The 20,664-nt window shown below is 41.3% G+C and overlaps 1 protein-coding gene across 1 annotated transcript; it reads right to left on the reverse strand.

Annotated features, from left to right (window-relative positions):
- Positions 1–1,926: 1,926 nt before the first annotated feature.
- On the reverse strand, positions 1,927–16,380 carry LOC310777076 (stomatin-like). The gene is made up of 7 exons (XM_083637336.1): positions 16,309–16,380; positions 6,154–6,260; positions 5,963–6,035; positions 5,708–5,790; positions 5,320–5,523; positions 3,639–3,773; positions 1,927–2,275 (listed from the first exon to the last, which is right to left on the reverse strand). Exons 1-7 carry the CDS (start codon positions 16,370–16,372, stop codon positions 2,087–2,089), a joined length of 855 nt encoding a protein of 284 aa, XP_083493462.1. The 5' UTR covers positions 16,373–16,380; the 3' UTR covers positions 1,927–2,086.
- Positions 16,381–20,664: the final 4,284 nt, after the last annotated feature.

Genomic DNA, 20,664 nt, shown 5'->3' on the forward strand with positions numbered 1-20,664 from the left:
TCTCTTTATCATTCTCTATGTCTCTCACCCAATTTCAGCTCTCTTACCCAATTTCAGCTGTAAAGCAACATACATCTGTAAAAAAAGTATACAATGGCTGAAAATATATTTTATAAATTATGGATGGAAGACAAAAAAGCACAAGTTAAAGGAAGATAACATAAAGAATATGATGAAAGCACCTGACTTTAGTGTAAATATAATTTAACTTAATTTATTATTTAGTGTTATTAAAAAAAACTATGATTATCTGCACTGTCAAAAATATTAATTTATTATTATTATTATTATTATTATTATTATTATTACTCTAATTAGAAGTGCAATAAAAACTAAAAAGAAGATTGTTACGCTATTTCCACTTTTATTCAAATACAAATAACTTTGCTGCCTCAAAAAGGGTAGATGAAAGGTCAGTACATCCCAGGTTAGAACTCACAACCTCTCTCTCTGAAGGCAGCTGACATACACAGTGAACCACAAAGGCACTGCCACTGATGCTGTATTTCTACTCTGTATGGCTTTTGAAGTGGCTGGCTATACAGTAGGTCAAAAGGATATATTCTAGCTTTTAGTCCATTTAGAAATAGTTAAGTAGCTAATCTGTGGGCACTTTCTTCTCTTTCCTCTGGCTGTCCATTCAAAACTGACTGAGACTCAAACCCACAACCTCAAAGGAGTTTGAGGCCTCAATACTGCTGGGCAGTAAGCTAACCCTCTGTGCCACCAGGTCAGACCTCTTAAGACTGGTTTTCTCAGTGGTTTTCACTCTTGCCATTCTGAAGTGACTGAGGGGTGGGCTGACTGTCTGTAGGAGGCGCTCTGTCAGCCAGTGTGTTTCCAGCCATTTTAAAGAGATGGGAGACCGGTTTGAGGAACAAGATCTCTCCTCCATCGGGAACCGAACCGACACTCAGCCCTTCATGCAGAGACAGAGAAAGAGCTGCTCATCCCGCTGAGCTGTTCCTCAGTGTGGGTGCTGGCATCTGATTTATCCAAGTTGTCATACTGTTGTGTCAATAAACTCAATTAAGAGGCATATTTTAGCTGGCATTGTGCTTTTTTGTAGGCTATTATATTTTATTTCATATATCATACATGTACATTGTCAATTTAATGCTTTATTTTACAAAGTAGTTTGAACTACTTTTTCTGCGTACCTTGTAGTTTCCTAAACTACATTTCTCCCAGGGTACCTTTGCTGTAGTTTCAACTACTTCAATGGTGAAGTAGTTGGTAGCTAAGCTATGCTTTCAAAGTAGCTTCCCCAATGCTGGTAGTTAATGGGTACTGAATCATTACTTAATTATTACCTGGTCATTAGTTACTCTTATACTGAGTAGTTGATGAATACTGAATCATTACTTATTTATTATCTGACCATTAGTTACGGTACTCTTTTTGTGTACCCTATTGTAAAGTGGTGCATCATACTCAGTAGTTTATGAGTACTGAATCATTACTTAATTATTACCCGTCTATTTGTTTGTGAAAGAGAAAGATCGTTCAATGACGTTCATCATGTCTTCGTAACAATTAGACAGTTTTTGTTTTCTTGTGTTCAGACATATAGGTTTATATATATATATATGTCAGTAGACTGCTTCTGAGGAAGGCGAGAGCTATCGCCGAAACTGTCAAGGTAAAAAACATCTAATAAACCTATATGTCTGAACACAAGAAAACAAAAACTGTCTAAAAGAGAAAGATCATATCATTAACAAAACAAGCACTGCACACCTCCAGGGAGGTCGCAACTGGTGTGGGGTATTAGGTGAAGGGTCTCCAGTGACCCTCCAGGGACCCTAACCCTTCCCCTGGAGCCCCGCACCATATCCAAACCCTAACCCCTAAACCCTAACCCCAACCAAGTGGCTACCAGTGCCTAAACCCAACCCCCCTCACCGCCCTGTGCCTCATCCCAACCCCAAGGCGTAACTTGAGCTTTGCTTCACTCTGTGGATGTATCGTCCTCACACACAAGGGTGCGCGTAACATCGCATGCACAAGGTGTGTGATAAAGCAGTGGTATTTTACGCCGTGGAAATGGGAAGGTGAGCCTGCAGGCCAGGATGGGTTGATGGGCTCACTTCTTCATGAAGTGGCTCAGGACGTCCATGGGTAGCGGGAAGATGATGGTGGAGTTCTTCTCGGCTGCGATGCTCTGGAGGGTCTGCAGGTAGCGGAGTTGCAGTGCCGACGGAGACTCTGCGATCACCAGGGATGCCTCCTTCAGGGCGCGCGAGGCGTTCATCTCACCCTCTGCTGCAATCACCTACAAGGAGAACAAGACAGAGACGTGAGGATCACAACACAACAGGCAGAACAACATTACAATGTGTTCGATCTTTGAAAGGATGCGCCTTCCCAGTCTTTTGTTTGTGGTGCTAAACCAAAGTCATAAGTTCTAACATTGAATACCCAAATGTAAAACAGGTAGCACACACAAATCTTCATGACAAAGTTGACTGATCTCAATTCCACCAATTTATTCTGCCCGTGTCAAACAAACATGCTAACATTTCAGCCAAAGGGCCTTCATCACAGAATGAAAGTACAAAGAAATTACAATGTGTATTTGTGTCAGCAATGCAGACACTTTTTTAATAACTTAATTTTCAGGATGAGATGCTAATAATGATGCTAATTGTATACTGGTTGACAGTGTGAGAACACCAAGAAGTAACGCCACTTGCTTCTATGTTTCCTTCTGTGCTCTTTTCTTTTATCTACTGTATATAGAAATCAATTAAAGTCTAACTGAAAACGTCATTTGCAGTGTGACTCCTTATCGTGACATATTTCTGAGCACCGTCCTTTGGTGAGTCAGCCCATTGAGATATCGGCGGTTTTACACCACATTTTGTGGGCATTCCCACACATGCCGACTGTCTCTATCCATGTGTGTGCCATGTGTATATCCATGTGTGTGCCATGTGTGTGGCATGTCTACTGTATATCCATGTGTCAAGTCCAGTTTATTTATATCGCACATTTCATACACAGAGGCAATTAAAAGTGCTTCACATAAAATGTGTGTGCCATGTGTGTGCCATATGGATCCATGTGTGTGACATGTGTATCCATGTGTGTGCCACAGGGGCGGACTGGGATTATAATTCAGGCCGGGCATTAGATACCAAGCAGGCCAGGCCGATACGGGCCGACGCACGTGCCGGCGTCCGAAGGGCGACGTCGAAAAATTTGGGCCGTTTGAAGCCCAATTTGGGCCGTTTGAAGCCCAATTTAGGTCGTTTGAAGCCTCATTTGGGTCGTTTGAAGCCCAATTTGGGCCGTTTGAACCCAGATTTGGGCAATTTGAAGCCCAATTTCGGCCGAGTCCAATTTTACAATGAGATGCACCCACTTTAACCCTGAATAAAGTAATAAGACCACTAGTAAACCAGTAGGCGGCGCCTGGCCTGCTGTTCAGTGAGTGGCCTGACTGGGGGCACAATTTTTTTTTTTTTTTTTTGCAGGCCAGGCCAGGCCAGGCCACCGGGCATTTGCCCGACATGCCCGATTATGCAGTCCGCGCCTGGTGTGCCATGTGTATCCATGTGTATACCCATGTGTGTGACCGTGTGTGTGCCATGTGTATATTCATGTGTGTGCCCATGTGTGTGCCATGTGGTGACCTTGGCCCTGGCCTCTCGTGTAGCCTCTGCTTCGGCAGCCATGGCTCTCTGCAGCTGGATGGGCAGTTTCACGTCCTTAATCTCCACTCGCTCCACCTTGATGCCCCAGGGTTCTGTGGCCTCATCCAGGCTCATCTGCAAAAGAGGGGAGGAACTTGTAGAATGCCGTGTAACTGTACATTCACACCAAGGCCAAAGTGACGCTTCACTCGCAAGGAAAATTTTTATTCGACCGGCCGATGAGGTGAAAATCGCTGCGACAATTTGCGTCCCTCGCCTCATTCGCGCTGCCCAGGGTGAATCTCATTTACCCGTGCCTTTGGAATTGACTTATGTATCTCTTCATGCGAATTTGCAAAAGTCGCCCCGGTGAGAACGCACAGAGAACGCACAGTAAGGTGACAACGCACAGGGTGAGAACGCACAGTAAGGGGACATTCACACCAAAAGCGTTTTTTTCCGTCAGAACGCTATGAAAATCATGTTGAGAGCGCTTCCATTGTGCACAAAACACAGCGCACGGAGCGTTTTTGTTGCGCTCCGTTTGTTTTCCCCTGTAGTCGCGTGCAGTACAGATCAGAACACAACGACCACAACAACCCGTTCTCACTCCGAGCGCGTAGCATATTGACGCTTTGTCCCGTCCCTTGTGCGTCGCTTGTTACTAACATGGTACCCTTGAGCGACCCATGAAACGACTTGGGCTTTCCGACTAAACTCAATGTAAACCCATGGAAGTCATGTTTGACGCTTATGGAAACTGCTCCCCCATTAGCCTAACTGCTCCCCCATTAGTCAACTGCTCCCCCATTAGGGTCTGGGGGGAGCAGGTAACCTCTCCCAGACCCTAACCCTAAACCTAACCTCTCCCACCCCCCACGCCTAAACCTAACCTCCCCCAGACCGTAACCCTAAACCTAACCTCTCCCACCCCCATGCCTAAACCTAACCTCCCCCAGACCCTAACCCTAAACCTAACCTCTCCCACCCCCCACGCCTAAACCTAACCTCCCCCCAGACCCTAATGGGGGAGCAGTTGACCAATGGGGGAGCAGTTAGGCTAATGAGGGAGCAGTTGCCATAAGCATCAAAGATGACTTCCATGGGTTTACATTGAGTTTAGTTGGAAAGCCCAAGTCGTTTCATGGGTCACTCAAGGGTACCATGTTAGTAACAAGCGACGCACAAGGGACGGGACAAAGCGTCAATATGCTACGCGCTCAGAGTGAGAACGTGTTGACCACAAGGACGGTAGCCAGCTGGTTTTGTCTGTTTGATGTTGTTCACTGTCAACATGAAAGCCAGATTATTGCCAATTCTGGCAGCAGCCGATGTTGAAAATCCCTCGGGAGGAGAAAAGGTAGGAGGAGAGGAAAACACGAGCAGCACGCTTTTCCTCTAATGTTCAACTTTTTTCAGCTTTAGAACGCCCACAGCGCTCCTCCAAAAACAACAGCGCTGAAACGCCAGGTGCGTTCATTAAAAGAGGAGCACGTTTAGTGCCTTACATAGAGAATTAATTGCAGAAAGACACTGCAGCTCCAAAAACGCTTTTGGTTTGAATCTCCCCTATGGTGAGAACGGCATCTCAACAGTTGAGGCATCTAAATGATTTGTATTTGAATAAAAGTAGAAATTATCGTAAATTCTGTTTTTAATTTCTGAGGGTGGTTTAGCCTACCTGCATGCTGTGGGAGATGCCCTCACGGTCAGACAGGAGCTCAGACAGGTTCTTAGTTCCCAAGGCATTTCTGAGGGTGGTTTGCGCCAGCAGACGTGTGGAGAAGTCGGCATTGGCCACATTGGCCACAGAGGAAATGGGGTCGTTGACCCGGAAGTACACCACTCCATCCACACACACTGTGACTGAATCCTTGGTCAAGATCTAGGGTAGAAACACAAGAGTAAGAGTGTGTGTGTGTAAGAGAGAGAGAGAGAGAGAGAGAGAGAGAGAGAGATAGGGGGAGGGGGAGGGTTATTAAGTTAATAAGTCAACGTTACACCAATAGTTTATATGAGATTCTTTCAGAATCAGTGTAGGATACACAGATTTGTGATGGTGATGCTACCTCTTGTGGTGGGATGTTAAATGAGACGGTTCTCAGGTCGACTTTCACAAAGGAATCGGTGCAAGGCAAAATAAAGAAAATTCCTGAAGACAAAAGAGGGGGAAACGTAAGGAATGTGATTACAGTTTTATGTCAGTCTAAATTTGATAATCTGTCTTTTTGTCCACCTATTGTGTATGATAATAAAACCATAATCCAGGCATTTTGTGTCACTTTTGTTGGTCAATAAATTAAATAATTCTTCAGTGTTGGTACCTGGTCCTTTAGCCTTGTGGTCCTTGATGCGGCCCAGCCTGAAGATGACAGCGCGCTCATACTCCTGAACAATCTGGAACAGAGCGGACATCCACAACACAAGTTTAACCATGACACTGAATGGTCATAGAGAGGTCATAGAGAGATCTCTGCATTACAAACACCACTGCTCGTTTACTGAGTGGACTCACCTTGAAACAAAACCAGATGGTGAGGGGGAAGAGGAGGACGTTAAATATGACAGAGATTATGACTATTAACCAACCAATGCATCCCAAAGATCCGTCTGTGTTTTCAGCTAGAGAGAGGGAGAGGAGGGAGAGAAGGAGAGAGAGAGAGAGAGAGAGAGAGAGAGGAGGGAGAGAAGGAGGGAGAGAGAGGGAGAGAGAGAGAGAGAGAGAGAGAGAGAGAGAGAGAGAGAGAGGGTTATGTTTTGAAATTAAACTGAAAATGAAACAGGACAGACTTGTTATTTGACTAGTGTCCTTGTCCTAGTGTGATTATAAATGGTGAAGAGGAGGACATTACCAAAGAAGAACATGACTCATTCAGACACATTACAATTTGAAGATTTGTCATAACAAGCAGAAGGTCACTGATTCGAATGCGGATTGAATCTGTAGACTGGCTTCAGTGGCTTGGGAAATAATACTGTGATGGTTAAGAACATGTCTATGATAACAATAAGAATGAATTTGACAGTTCTCCTCGTAACCATCCTTCATGACTGCTTTCAGTATGTACCTGATCAAACACCAATACTGGCAGGTAGGCCATCGGCTTGTTTACATACACGCACACACGCACACACACATGCAGGCAGAAATTCAATTATGGGTAGGCCTGGATAAAATTGAGTGGGCCTGGATGAAATTGGTGTGGCAATTGCATGACGAACTTTTGCACGCGAAGCGCGCTAAATTCCTAGATGTCATGAAGTCGTCATGCATTAGACTCTGGAGATGATGTGCCCTGCGTTTTTAAGATACAAAACCATTAGCTAGCAAGGCAGAAAATAAAAATAAAATAAAAAAATAAGGTAACACTTTATAATAACGTTCAGTAGTAAGTCATTTATAAGGTATTAGTTAATGATGAACTAATGATGAACTAATCATTTACAAAACATTAATATACATTTGTAGATGATTAATACGTGTTATGTAAACATATCACAAATGTGTTGTAAGTCATCTATAAACTTTTAGTAAATCATGAAATGATCATACATAAATCATTAGTAAATGATTATTAAGTGATTAGTCAATATATTATGGATCACTTGTAAGTCATTCAAAGTTCTTTCGTTATTCCAACAATATCTCTTTGTTAATAATGAACAAATGATGAGCAAATCATTAGTAAATGATGTATAAGCTAGTCGATAGATAATGAATTACTTGTAAGTCATTCAGTTTTTATATTTCAACTATCTGTTTGAATTGTAGAATTCTGGCTCCCCTGGCCAGTGACACTTAGGAATAGTCTAGGTGACAACCAAGTATAGTTTGGTGACAAGCTGGAGAGACAGTTGACGGTCGGAGAGACGACACCCGGGTACGGGATGGGTTTAGCACCCCAGCCTGGCTCTCTCGTGATGGAGAAATCCACAAACGCTACGGATTAGCCTCCTGAAAATCTATGTAAAGATCGGCGCGGCCTGGGATCCTTCAGGCTAGAGCGAGGTGCTCGGCGCAGGCGAATGACGTGCAGCGCACAGGCCTTCTTGAGGCATGCTCTCTGCTGTGGTACGGCATGGTAGGATCGCCTTTTCCCTAGGGAGGGTCTGGTGAGACGAAGGAGGAGCGCGGCCGGGAGTAACCCACAGGGCCTTAGACCCTCCATGCACCAAAGGGTCTTTCAATACTGCGTTGTAGCACTAGCTCTATTGCAGCGGATTGGGCCTGATCAGCCCTTCCGCGGGCAACGTTGCAGACAGAGTTGGAAGGCTGATCCGTGAGCGGCTGTTTCCGGGACACGGGTCGGGGTCTTAATCGGCCTCGGCTGGGTCTACTGGGCGAGGGTGTATGATGTTGACAGACCCGAAACACCTTACGACCCCAGCTAACATCACTGATGACGCGTCCCATCGCATGTATGTATTTTGAATTCTCTCTATCAATATCTATTTTGTCACTATACACATTTGTTAATCATGAACAAATGATGAACAAATCATTACTATATGATCTGTATATAATTTGTATCATTACTTGTAAGGTAGCCTGTTAAAAGCCTCAAAACAATTATGATCAGTGTTTCTGTACCATAAGTACCAGCTATGACCTGTTAGTGAAGCTCCTCCCCAGGCCGACAGAAGCAGTCAGCACTTAGAAGCACTGCAACACAAACTACAAAGTCTTCCACAACTGTAATAAATGATGTGTAAATCATTTACAAGTCACTTATAAAGCTTTCTGTATCCCCTGATCTAAAGTGTAAACAATTCATCACACAGAAATGTTAGAATTCAAAATCCTTTCTACCAACATAACTAGCCTGTTATCTCTACTGTAGGCTACTGTACTGTACAATCAACCGTGACATCATCTAGCAGCGAGCTACTTGGCGAAAAGGTGAAATGTTATCATATGAGTACATGAGACATGATCAAATGTTTCATGTCCTCACACAAGTCATCTTTGCTTACTTTTATTACAGAATGGGAATCTATCTAATCACTCCTAGTCTACCTCTGTGAGATCTCTAACCAACCATGGTCAAGTGTTGTATCATTCTGGGTGATTTCTTCAGCTGAATCAGCATCTGGGCATGCTTCCTGTTTTTATCAACTCTTGCTGAGGCTTGCCTTCAGTTCTCCCTGTGGTTGCTAGAGGGGAAGTCTCACTTCTGAAATGATAGTCGAAAGACGTAGATAATGTTTGTTGTGATCATAGTTTCACTTTGATCTCTCTAGCTACAATACAGTCATGGAACTCTGATTCCTGGAACTGGGCCTTGATATGAAAAAGGTCAAGAATCACTGGCATAGGGGACCTATATATATATATATATATATATATATATAAATAATGAGATATAGGCCTAAATTAAGTGGTTTAAAGGATGGGTTTTCCGTGGGGAATATGAATATATATTAAATCTCACGCCCCTAAGGTTTTCGAATCCGTTGAAATTTTTGAAATTGGATATTCACTGCCATGCCTATCAAGCATCTATCACATTATTTCCATGTCGCTCTGACGCAAAACACGTCAGAGCGACAATCCCCGCCTTGCGGAAGTCGTGCACCTATGAACTACAACTGTTGTTGGCCATGGTCCCGCCTCTAGAGGTCCTCCACGCCCCTTCAGAGGCCTTGACAAAAACAAAAACGCAGCCATCTTTTCAACCGCCTAGCCTGCTGTAGCTAATATTAGCTTCCCATAGTTCCTTGCAAAGAGACCATTATCTCGGGAATGGAAGCACTAATCGACACGGGACTGGCGGCATTGGAAAGCTCGTCAAATTTTACATCTAGTAGTAGGTGGGTTGAAGTAAGGAAATCAACGCTGAGCAATGTACCCGTTTTTACACATTTTTACAGAAAATAGTTACAACATCAGATGCGTGTAACTCCTACGAAAATGCCTTAAAATGCATGAAAATTTTTTTATGAAGACATCTCCCGACATATATACTACCATTTACATTTGGTGCAATTTGGAGGCAATTTTATTTTCGATTTATTTCTTCTTCTTTGTATATTTTATTGTCGAAGCCTTCTTCTTCTTCTTCTTTGAGTTTTATTGGTGTTGGCAAACATATATGTGCATTACCGCCACCTACTGGAGTTTGATATCAGCCAAATGCCTGAGGGGTGGGCATAAAAACGAAGGCCACGCGAGCCCAGTGCATTGTGGGAAATGTAGTATTTCGAGTCCCCGCACCCGCACCTCCCCCCCACCACCCCCCCCCCCCCCCCTCCACACACACACAGAGTGGATTTCGGTTGATATCTCTGTGAGTAAACCTCCAATTTCAAAAATTTCAACGGATTCGAAAACCTTAGGGGCGTGAGATTTAATATATATTCATATTCCCCACGGAAAACCCATCCTTTAAGTGTGGTAATTTAATAGCAGACACAATTAGATTTTGATTTGATGCAAGTGGTATTTCAAAACCAGCTGATTAACGTGCCTTTATACTGGGCGAGTGAGTTTAACCAACCTACTCGCTAACACTCGGGACTCACGAGGAATCGGCGCTGATTCACTTCGGTTACATACTGTGTGTGTGTGTGTGTGTGTGTGTGTGTGTGTGTGTGTGTGTGGTCTTGCTCTATAAGGCTTATATAAGGCTTGCTGTATCCATTAATCTTGTAAACAATTCATCACACATAAATGTGTTACCAGTGGTCTATGTGATACGCAGGTATACACAGTATACCCACTAGGAAAGCTCCAGGATTTGAGTGTACCCACTTAAAAATGCCCAATCAAAAATGTAACAATATAGTTTTGTGACAAAACTTTCATTTCAATGATTTTATTTCACAAATACCGGGGAGATAACTGCAGGGGAAGGCATCTCCTCTGGTTTTGAAATATCACATGCCTCAAATCAAAATCTAATTGTATATGCTATTGAATCTCCACAAAAATACACAAGGACACATGTTTAGGTTTTTTATTTATAGGCTACTTAATTTAGGTCTATATGTCATTATTTAGAGAGAGAGAGAGAGAGAGAGAGATATTTAGGTCCCCTAGGCGAGTGATTCTCAACCTTTTTCATATCAAGGACCCCTAATTTAGTCCACCTCAGGGCCCCTTTGATGAGATTTTGTCTCTCAAACCAAAATCAGAGTTCCATGACGCGATATACACGTTCTCAATACACAGTTTCCAATACCGAGCCATTATTCACATGGAAATGCCAACGTTTTTAGCTCAGACACAGCCTTCTTCAGCTGTGTCATTTTGGGTTTCGACTGCTCCACAGCGCCGCCGCCGGAAGTATCGGTTCTAGATATATTTTGTATACATTGTTACCTCCTGTCTACATTCCAAATCTAAAATTCAAGATCACAAAGTACATTTATTTGCATTAATTTGATTCCCAATCACGACACACTGGTAAGAATGATTAATATCTAATTAAAAATGCTTTGAAATGCAAAATAATCGCATTTTAAACATGCGATACTAAGATGCGATTAATCGCGATTAATAAAATTAATCGTTTGACAGCCCTTATATATATATATATATATATATATATATATATATATATATATATATATATATTTAGGTCCCCTATGCCAGTGATTCTCGACCTTTTTCATATCAAGGCCCAGTTCCAGGAATCAGAGTTCCATGACTGTATTGTAGCTAGAGAGATCAAAGTGAAACTATGATCACAACAAACATTATCTACGTCTTTCGACTATCATTTCAGAAGTGAGACTTCCCCTCTAGCAACCACAGGGAGAACTGAAGGCAAGCCTCAGCAAGAGTTGGTAAAAACAGGAAGCATGCCCAGACGCTGATTCAGCTGAAGAAATCACCCAGAATGATTCAGCATTTGACCATGGTTGGTTAGAGATCTCACAGAGGTAGACAGCCGCTGGAGTGCTTCTCGCCATCAGCTTGTTATCCGGTCAGAAACCTATGCTGCTACATGCTACAATTGATGTAGATAGGCTAACATGGCTTAACCTGTTAAATTACAGCTGATCCGGGATTCTGTACTGAATTGCCGAGCAACAGTAACTTCTTGTACCATCCCCCCCCCCCCCCCCCCCCCCGAAACAAATCTCACTCCAAGCTGAAACCCACATACAATAAACTAGACTACACCACTGTGTGTTACATTTCATCTGTAGATCTTCCACACCTGAAACAAATGATTTGCATATACAGCAGGGCATATACAGTAGATTTTTCTTTTATTGCAACAGTGCAGTAATACGATTTTAATTTTGTCAATTGCTGTGCAAATCTACTGTGCAGTAAAACTGTGTACTTTCAACAAAGTAGTAGCCTGATATAATAAAATACAATAAAATAAGAAAATAGATTCACATTCTGCAATCAAATTAAACAAAGATGACTTGTGTGAGGACATGAGGACATGAGGACATGAAACATTTGATCATGTCTCATGTACTCATATGATAACATTTCACCTTTTCGCCAAGTAGCTCGCTGCTAGATGTCACTAGGTTGACTGCACAGTACAGTAGCCTACAGTAGAGATAACAGGCTAGTTATGTTGGTAGAAAGGATTTTGAATTCTAACAGCTCACAGTTATCTACAAATGATGCAACACATTTCTGTGTGATGAATTGTTTACACTTTAGATCAGGGGATACAGAAAGCTTTATAAGTGACTTGTAAATGATTTACACATCATTTATTACAGTTGGAGAAGACTTTGTAGTTTGTGCTGCAGTGCTTCTAAGTGCTGACTGCTTCTGTCGGCCTGGGGAGGAGCTTCACTAACAGCTGGTACAGTTATGGTACAGACTTGTTTTGAGACTTTTAACAGGCTATTAGTAGGGTCATCTGTGGCACTTCCGTGACCGTGGAGAGCGAAGGTCCGTTTCTCAATGGATTTGTCATCTAGGAGGGTTAATAAACAAATTTAGCCGGGGTGTATTTTTAAAAAAGGCGGGGAAAATATTTGAGAGACCAAAATCCAAAATGGCTGCTGTGGAAATGAACTTTTTAATGCTTTGACCTACAATGATGCACAATACATGGTTTCAGAGCTTATTCTGGTCAAGGAATACATATTTGGTGTTTATATAATGATTTGACCTATTTTTGACCTTCAAATCCAAGATGGCTGCCAATTTTGATTTTGGCGATAGTGCTTACCACTACACCCCCGTACCTCCTTTTAGATCCTCAAACAAAGTGTCTTAAAGTGTGTAATGTTAACATTAGTTAGAGAAAAAGCGAGCTCGCGCAAGTGCTGACACTGACTGCTTCACAGACTGACTGAGCTAATCTGAAAATGCTTGACTGAAAAAGGGCCGTTGCCTACCAACAAGGTCAAGATTAAAAGTCCATACTCTTAACAAAAACTAAAACTTCACTGAAAAGGGACATTGCACAACAGGGATTAGGACTAGACAGTCAGCTGAGTTCAAAGACAAGTTTCCTTTACTGTGTGCTGATGAAATTTAGTAGCCTAGGATTCAGTTTTAATTTCAAAGTTAATTTCATTGTTTGTTTTGAGTTGACCTTTAAATTCAGCTCAAGCAACTAACCTTGCTAGCTTTGCATACAGAATACTATTTTATGTTAGGCTATAGTGCAAAAGTGTTTTTGGTTCATTATGAAAATGTGATGGGATGAACTGGACACCATATTCTCAGTAGCCTACCCTATTTAATGGGAAACCGCAAATCAGCAACTGTTGTTTACACACAAACATTGACTTTATTGACCTCAGAGATTACTTCTGTGTACTTATACTGTATATTATTCAACTCATCATGAGAAGACCTGTCATTCAAGCCTAATATGAAGGCTCTATGACGATTTTGAAAAAACTGCCTTTTAGAGCTCAAAATTGGCAGCCATCTTGGATTTGAAGGTAAAAAATAAGTCAAATCATTATATAAACACCAAATATGTATTCCTTGACCAGAATAAGCTCTGAAACCATGTATTGTGCATCATTGTAGGTCAAACCATTAAAAAGTTCATTTCCACGGCAGACATTTTGGATTTTGGTCTCTCAAATATTTTCCCCGCCTTTTTTAAAAATACACCCCGGCTAAATTTGTTTATTAACCCTCCTAGATGACAAATCCATTGAGAAACGGACCTTCGCTCTCCACGGTCACGGAAGTGCCACAGATGACCCTACTATATACCTTACAAGTAATGATACAAATTATATACAGATCATATAGTAATGATTTGTTCAACATTTGTTCATGATTAACAAATGTGTAAAGTGATGAAATAGATAATGATAGACAGAACAGATAGATAAAATATAACAACTGAATGACTTACAAGTGATCCATAATGTATTGATGAATCACTTATTAATAATGTACTAATGATTTATGTATGATCATTTCATGATTTACTAAAAGTTTATAGATGACTTACAACACATTTACGATATGTTTACATAACACATATTAATAATAATCAACAAATGTATATTAATGTTTTGTAAATGATTAGTTCATAATTAGTTCATCATTAACTAATAGGTTATAAATGACTTACTACTGAACGTTATTATAAAGTGTTACCAAAAATAAATTAATTGGTTGTTTTCTAGAGGCAAACTTGCCTCTAGAAAACAACCAATTCATTTTTTTTATTTTTTTTTATTTTGGGGGGTGGGCCAGGGCAAGAAGTGTGTGGGCCTGTGCCTACCCAGGCCCACCCGTAGAAACGCCCCTGATGCACGCACGCACACAACCGTAACCATCACACCTAAAGGTTCAAGGTTAAAAAAATGTCCCCGAGGGGCAATTTGCTATGCAGACAGTCAGGGGCGGACTGGGATCATAATTCAGGCCGGGCAGTACTAGTAGATACCAAGCAGGCCAGGCCGATACGGGCCGACGCGCCCTTTGGTCGCCGGCAAAGAATTTGGGCCGTTTGAAGCCCAATTTGGGCCGTTTGAAGTCCAATTTGGGTCGTTCGAAGCCAGATTTGGGCCGTTTGAAGCCCAATTTGGGCCGTTTGAAGCCAGATTTGGGCTGTTTGAAACCCAATTTGGGCCGTTTGAAGCCAAATTTGGGTCGTTTGAAGCCAGATTTGGGCCGTTTGAAGCCCAATTTGGGCCGTTTAAAGGCCAATTTGGGCCGAGTCCAATTTTACAATGAGATGCACCCACTTTAACCCTGAAGTGTAATTATTACTTCAGACTAAATAATAAAGTTAGTTAAACCAGTAGTAAACCAGTAGGCGGCGCCTGGCCTGCTGTTCAGTGAGTGGCCTGACTGCGGGCACACAATTTTCTGTTTTTTTTTTTTTTTTTTTTTTTTTGCAGGCCAGGCCAGGCCACCGGGCATTTGCCCGACGTGCCCGATTATGCAGTCCGCGCCTGCAGACAGTAGTCCAACACGATACAGTACATAGGCAATAAATGGCATAAAAGCCTAACCCTTACCTTAACCCTAAAATCACAACTAAATGGGTAACCCTAACCCTTACCTTAACCTTAAAATCACAACTAAATGGGTAGCCCTAACGCTTACCTTAACCCCAACCATCACAACTAAATGCCTAACCCTAACCCTTACCTTAACCCCAACCATCACAACTAAATGCTTAATCCTAACTTTAATCCTAACCATCACAACTAAATGCCTACCCCTAACTTTAATCCTAACCATCACAACTAAATGCCTACCCCTAACTTTAATCCTAACCATCACAAATAAATGCCTAACCCTAACCCCTACCTTAACCCTAACCATCACAACTAAATGCCTAACCCTAACCCTTACCTTAACCCTAACCATCACACCTAAATGCCTAACCCTTACCTTAACCCTAACCATCACAATTAAATACCTAACCGTAACCCTTACCGTAACCCTAAATAACACAACGAAATGCCTAACCCTAACCCTTACCTTAACTTTCACAACTAAATGCCTAACCCTAACCTAACCATCATAACTAAATACCTAACCCTAACCTAAACCTTAACACAATTCTAAAATAACCCTTAACCCTAATCTGAACCTTAACCCAATTCTAAAATAACCCTTAACCCTAATCTGAACCTTAACCAAATTCTAAGATAACCCTTAACCCTAATCTGAACCTTAACCAAATTCTAAGGTAACCCTGAACCCTAATCTGAACCTTAACCCAATTCTAAGATAACCCTTAAAACCAAGTCTCTTCAACCAGCCCTTTGATGGTGTGTGAGAAAGTGATGACCGGCCGAAATAGCCTTACATAACTCAAATGTCCTCACTTCACTTCCCAGGTGTAACACTAACACACAAATTGGTCCTCACATGGCTATACAAGCACACACACTCGCACTCACTCACACACACACACACACACACACACACACACACACACACACACACACACACACACACACACACACACACACACACACAGAGTCACATGCTTTCGTGGCTCTTCAGTGACTTTGGTCTCCATGACAATATTCTGCTCTAGCTCTTGTACTGTAGCTGTTTACATGTACCTGCACAGGTGAGACATGGCACAGCTGTTAACATAATGACTGTAACTACAACATGGGAACGGTCATATTTGATCAAATATAATAATAATTAGTAATATTTTACTGTCCCAAGACAACAGCGGTTATGTTTCTCTGGTCAAACTCAGCAGGCAGAGAAGGGGTGAGAGAGAAAGGTGGTGTCTCTTACATATTAACTCGTCTTTGCTCTGTATCCTTCTCTTCTGGCTTTCCATTTCGTCTTCCATTTCCATGTGCTGGTCAGCTGCTTGAAGGCTCCTCGACTGGACCTACTGAAGCTGAGTGAGGAAGTGTGTGACAGAGGTCTGTGTGTGTGTGTGTGTGTGTGTGTGTGTGTGTGTGTGTGTGTGTGTGTGTGTGTGTGTGTGTGTGTGTGTGTGTGTGTGTGTGTGTGTGTGTGTGTGTAGGAGTGTACTAAGAGGAGGGAGTCACCCACCCTTTTAAAGTAGCATTGCTACTATATAATATGGCTCAGGAAGGGTGTGGCTTTGGCTGGGAGTTGATCATCAACTAACTGTAATAATCGTGATGCTGACAGGAGATCATGGAACAATCAGTCTGTTAATTATTGTATTTAATTTATTTTGTTCAAATATTATAAGCAGCGTTTTCTTTGGATTCCACAGCTAAACAAAATTTTAATTAAACTCCGACACACTGAGCTGCTGCACTGTTATTGAAAATTAATGTTTTGTAAAGAAAATCATAAAGAGTAAGGTTTTAACACGGAGAAGTTAGTTTTCACTATACAATGTGGTGGTTTATATTAAAGTTGGTGCAAGGCTTTGCACCTATTGTCTCCCATTGACATAATAACAGGTGTGCACGTCATGTTCCCTGATAATTACTGAAAAGAGCTATGTGCATTTTAGTTGAACAATTTATGAGGAGAAGAAGCTATCAGTGAAATATTGTATTGTATTAACCCCTTAAAATGCATAAACACAAAGGGGATGCTTTATGAAAGAACCATTTTTCTGTTCAAAGTAGACTAAAGGAAGTATATTCAAGTAATTTATAGTTTGTATAGATTAAGCCTGCACATTCTTTCCATGGTGCATAAATATATGCTGTAACAGCTTTTCACTGCTCATTCAGGCAATTTTATAGGGCAGTGGTTCTCAAACTTTGTCACATCAAGGACCCCTAAACTGACACAAACAATTAGACCATGCATCCCCATTTGATAAGATTTTTTCTTTTAGACCTTTTATTACAGAAAGAGAATGAAACTCATGAACAAAATCATCATACATTGTCATTGTGTTACTTGTGGATGTAATCTGAGAACCACTGTAATATAGGGAAGCTACATAAACTCCTACATAAATTACATTTGAACCTTTTAACCACAAGATCTGACATTACAATATAGTCAGATATAATTCATAATGAAGATACTTAGGACATGTCAGCCAGGACCATCCCCGCCATGCAAGTCATTTGGGGCTTCTCATGCAAAGCCTTACTATGTTTTTTTTAATCAAAATTTGACTCTTTTATCTACGTAATTTCATATGAATCCATTGTCATCTCTCATCCAACGTAATCAGTTTGTGGAGTTGTCTTTTTTTGTTGCTTGCCTATCACCCTGCTTGATTTTCATATTTTCTAAATGTGCATGTGTGTGTATTGGGCTACTTGCCATGTGCCTGTTTTGGCTACTTGAAATGTGCCTGTATAGGCTGCTTGAAATGTGCCTGTATCGGCTACTTGACATGTGCCTGTATGGGCTACTTGACATGTGCCTGTATGGGCTACTTGACATGTGCCTGTATAGGCTACTTGAAATGTCCCTGTAAGGGCTACTTGACATGTGCCTGTATGGGCTACTTGACACGTGCCTGTACGGACCATGTTGGAAATAAGTGTTTACACTTTTATATGCTATCCTTTGGATGTGTTATTGTCTCTATATCCATGAATAAAGTCAATCAAAAGGTTTATTTTCATTGTGGACTTTTTCTTACCCTGATATTAACCTAACCAATCATCACTCCTCATGCCTAAACCCAGAGATGGGAAGTAACTATGTACAAATACTTTGTTACTATACTTGAGTAGGATTTTCAGGTATCTGTACTTTACAGAGTATTTATTTTTCTGACAACCTTTTACTCCCTACAATTTAACACAAATATCTGTACTTTCTACTGCTTACATTTTTCAAAACAGGCTAGTTACTTTAATTTGAATGCATGACAAATATGATGTAACGTTATTCGTTTGTCTCTCTCGTCCCCGCTTTTACGCATGTGCACCTTTTTCGTGGAAAAACCATGTCACAAACTGACAACTACTACCAATCACAGTTATAATGCCTGAAGCTCTAAAAGAAACTTCTGGAATTGCTGAACTAGAAAGTTTACCACAAAGGGACTAAAACCCTCAGTTTTCTGATCCCAAACCTTGTCCATTAGGCCAGGTGATTTGACTGCTGGATGTATGGGTAAATACTTCTTATTTATTTGCCACTAGAGAAAAGGTTTTTGTTAAGTGTCGAAAAGCCCATCATAAAACCATTGTCATCATTTGCCATTCAATCATCTGCACATCAACTACACCCTTGAAACATCTCCCTCTGGGTCCTCAGACTTTGATGGGTGTGCCACTTGCAGAGGCTTGAAGTGTAACCAGCAGTCCCTCAGTTTAGCACATGGTCTTTATACCCTTGGCAGTGGACATGGATCAGAGAAATCAGCAGCAAGATGATAAACTGATAATGAGATCCAAACTGGAGCCAAACCCATCAGAGTAAAAACAGCTGACAGAAGCTCACAGATGGAACAGAGCTTTTGTCGTTATGCCCTCTGAACAATGGCGTGTTCATCATACACACCACTCCCTGACTTGAGGCAACCTGTTTGGTGGCCTCACACAGATCAATCAGCATCCAGATCTACTGGATCCCAGCCGATTTAGTACCTGGAAAGATCTGGTCCAGGTGACATATCAAAGACTGCAGGATACCGTGCGTCCACCTGGTACGACGGAGGCTCGGGTCTGAATCCAACCCGAGGTCCTTTGCCGCATGTCATCCCCTCTCTCTCTATCCTCACCTTTCCTGTCTGCCTACTGTCCTATCTAAATAAAGGCAGAAATGCCCCCCATAAAAAAATGAAGACTGCAGGATATTTACTAAAGATTTTCAGGCTCTTAAGTCCGGTAAAGAACTTCCTAATTGTGAAGCGCAAGTTTCTTTTTCAAATCACACACTCATATTGCTCTCTTATCTCCTTCTTGTCAGACCTACTGTACTTCAACAGTCACAAGGTTTAAAGCTACAATATGAAAGCATTGCAAGAGGAAGTTGGCTGTATAGAGAAGCACTGTGCCTATCTCTATGGGATTTAGATTGCATAGAGATGAACGGATGGTTATGATGTAATGCAGGTTTACTGAGGGGAGACTTCTCTCCCTCATCAATTCCATTACCTAAGCCAGCGCAGCTGTTGTGGATTACCACTTTAAGACACCTGGGTGTGATTGTTCAGGTGTAGCTGGTTGAACTTTTCACGGTGCACTATGAAAAGTTCGACCTGTCTGGTTTAACTTTTTACAGTGGGCTATTCAGCAAAACCTCTCTCTCTTTATCACTCTTTATGTCTCTCACCCAATTTCAGCTCTCTTACCCAATTTCAGCTGTAAAGCAATATACATCTGTCAAAAAAGTATACAATGGCTGAACATCTTTTATAACTTATGAATGGAAGACAAAAAAGCACAAGTTAAAGGAAGATAACATAAAGAATGTGATGAAAGCACCTGACTTTAGTGTAAATATAATTTAACTTAATTTATTATTTAGTGTTATTAAAAAGAAACTATGATTATCTGCACTGTCAAAAATATTTATTTCAAGATTCAAGATTCAAGATTTTTATTGTCACTCCGTAGTACAAGTATCATGTGTGAAATTCTTGTGCTGTAGACTCCGTTACAACATAGTGCAAAATAACAGGGCATATACACTGTAGGTGCAGGAAAAGCAACAAGCAATAAGGCAGTAAAGCAATAAGACAAGCCAAAGACAGTGACATATTCACTGCACATAGGTGCAAATGGCATGGACATACTTTAAACATAATTAAACATAATTAACATTCTGTTTGCACAGGTGCAAATAGCATAGACCTAATTAAACATACAATTAAACATTAGACGTAATGGTAGCAGCTACAGTACAGCTACTACATGATTGTTGGGAGTTTATTTGTGTATGTTAAGGAGTCTCGTGGGCTGCGGGAAGAAACTGTCCCTCAAGCGATTTGTGCGTGCTTATTTATTATTATTATTATTAGTCTAATTAGAAGTGTAATAAAAACTAAAAGAAGATTGTTACGCCAATTTCCACTTTTATTCAAATACAAATAACTTTGCTGCCTCAAGAAGGATAGATGAAAGCTCAGTTTGTGCACATCCCAGGTTAGAACACACAACCTCTTTCACTGGAGGCAGCTGACATATACAGTGAACCACGAAGGCACTGCCACTGATACTGTATTTCTCTCTGTATGGCTTTTGA

This window comes from Poromitra crassiceps (genome assembly GCF_964638095.1).
Source record: "Poromitra crassiceps genome assembly, chromosome: 5".
NCBI classification, from domain to species: domain Eukaryota; kingdom Metazoa; phylum Chordata; class Actinopteri; order Beryciformes; family Melamphaidae; genus Poromitra; species Poromitra crassiceps.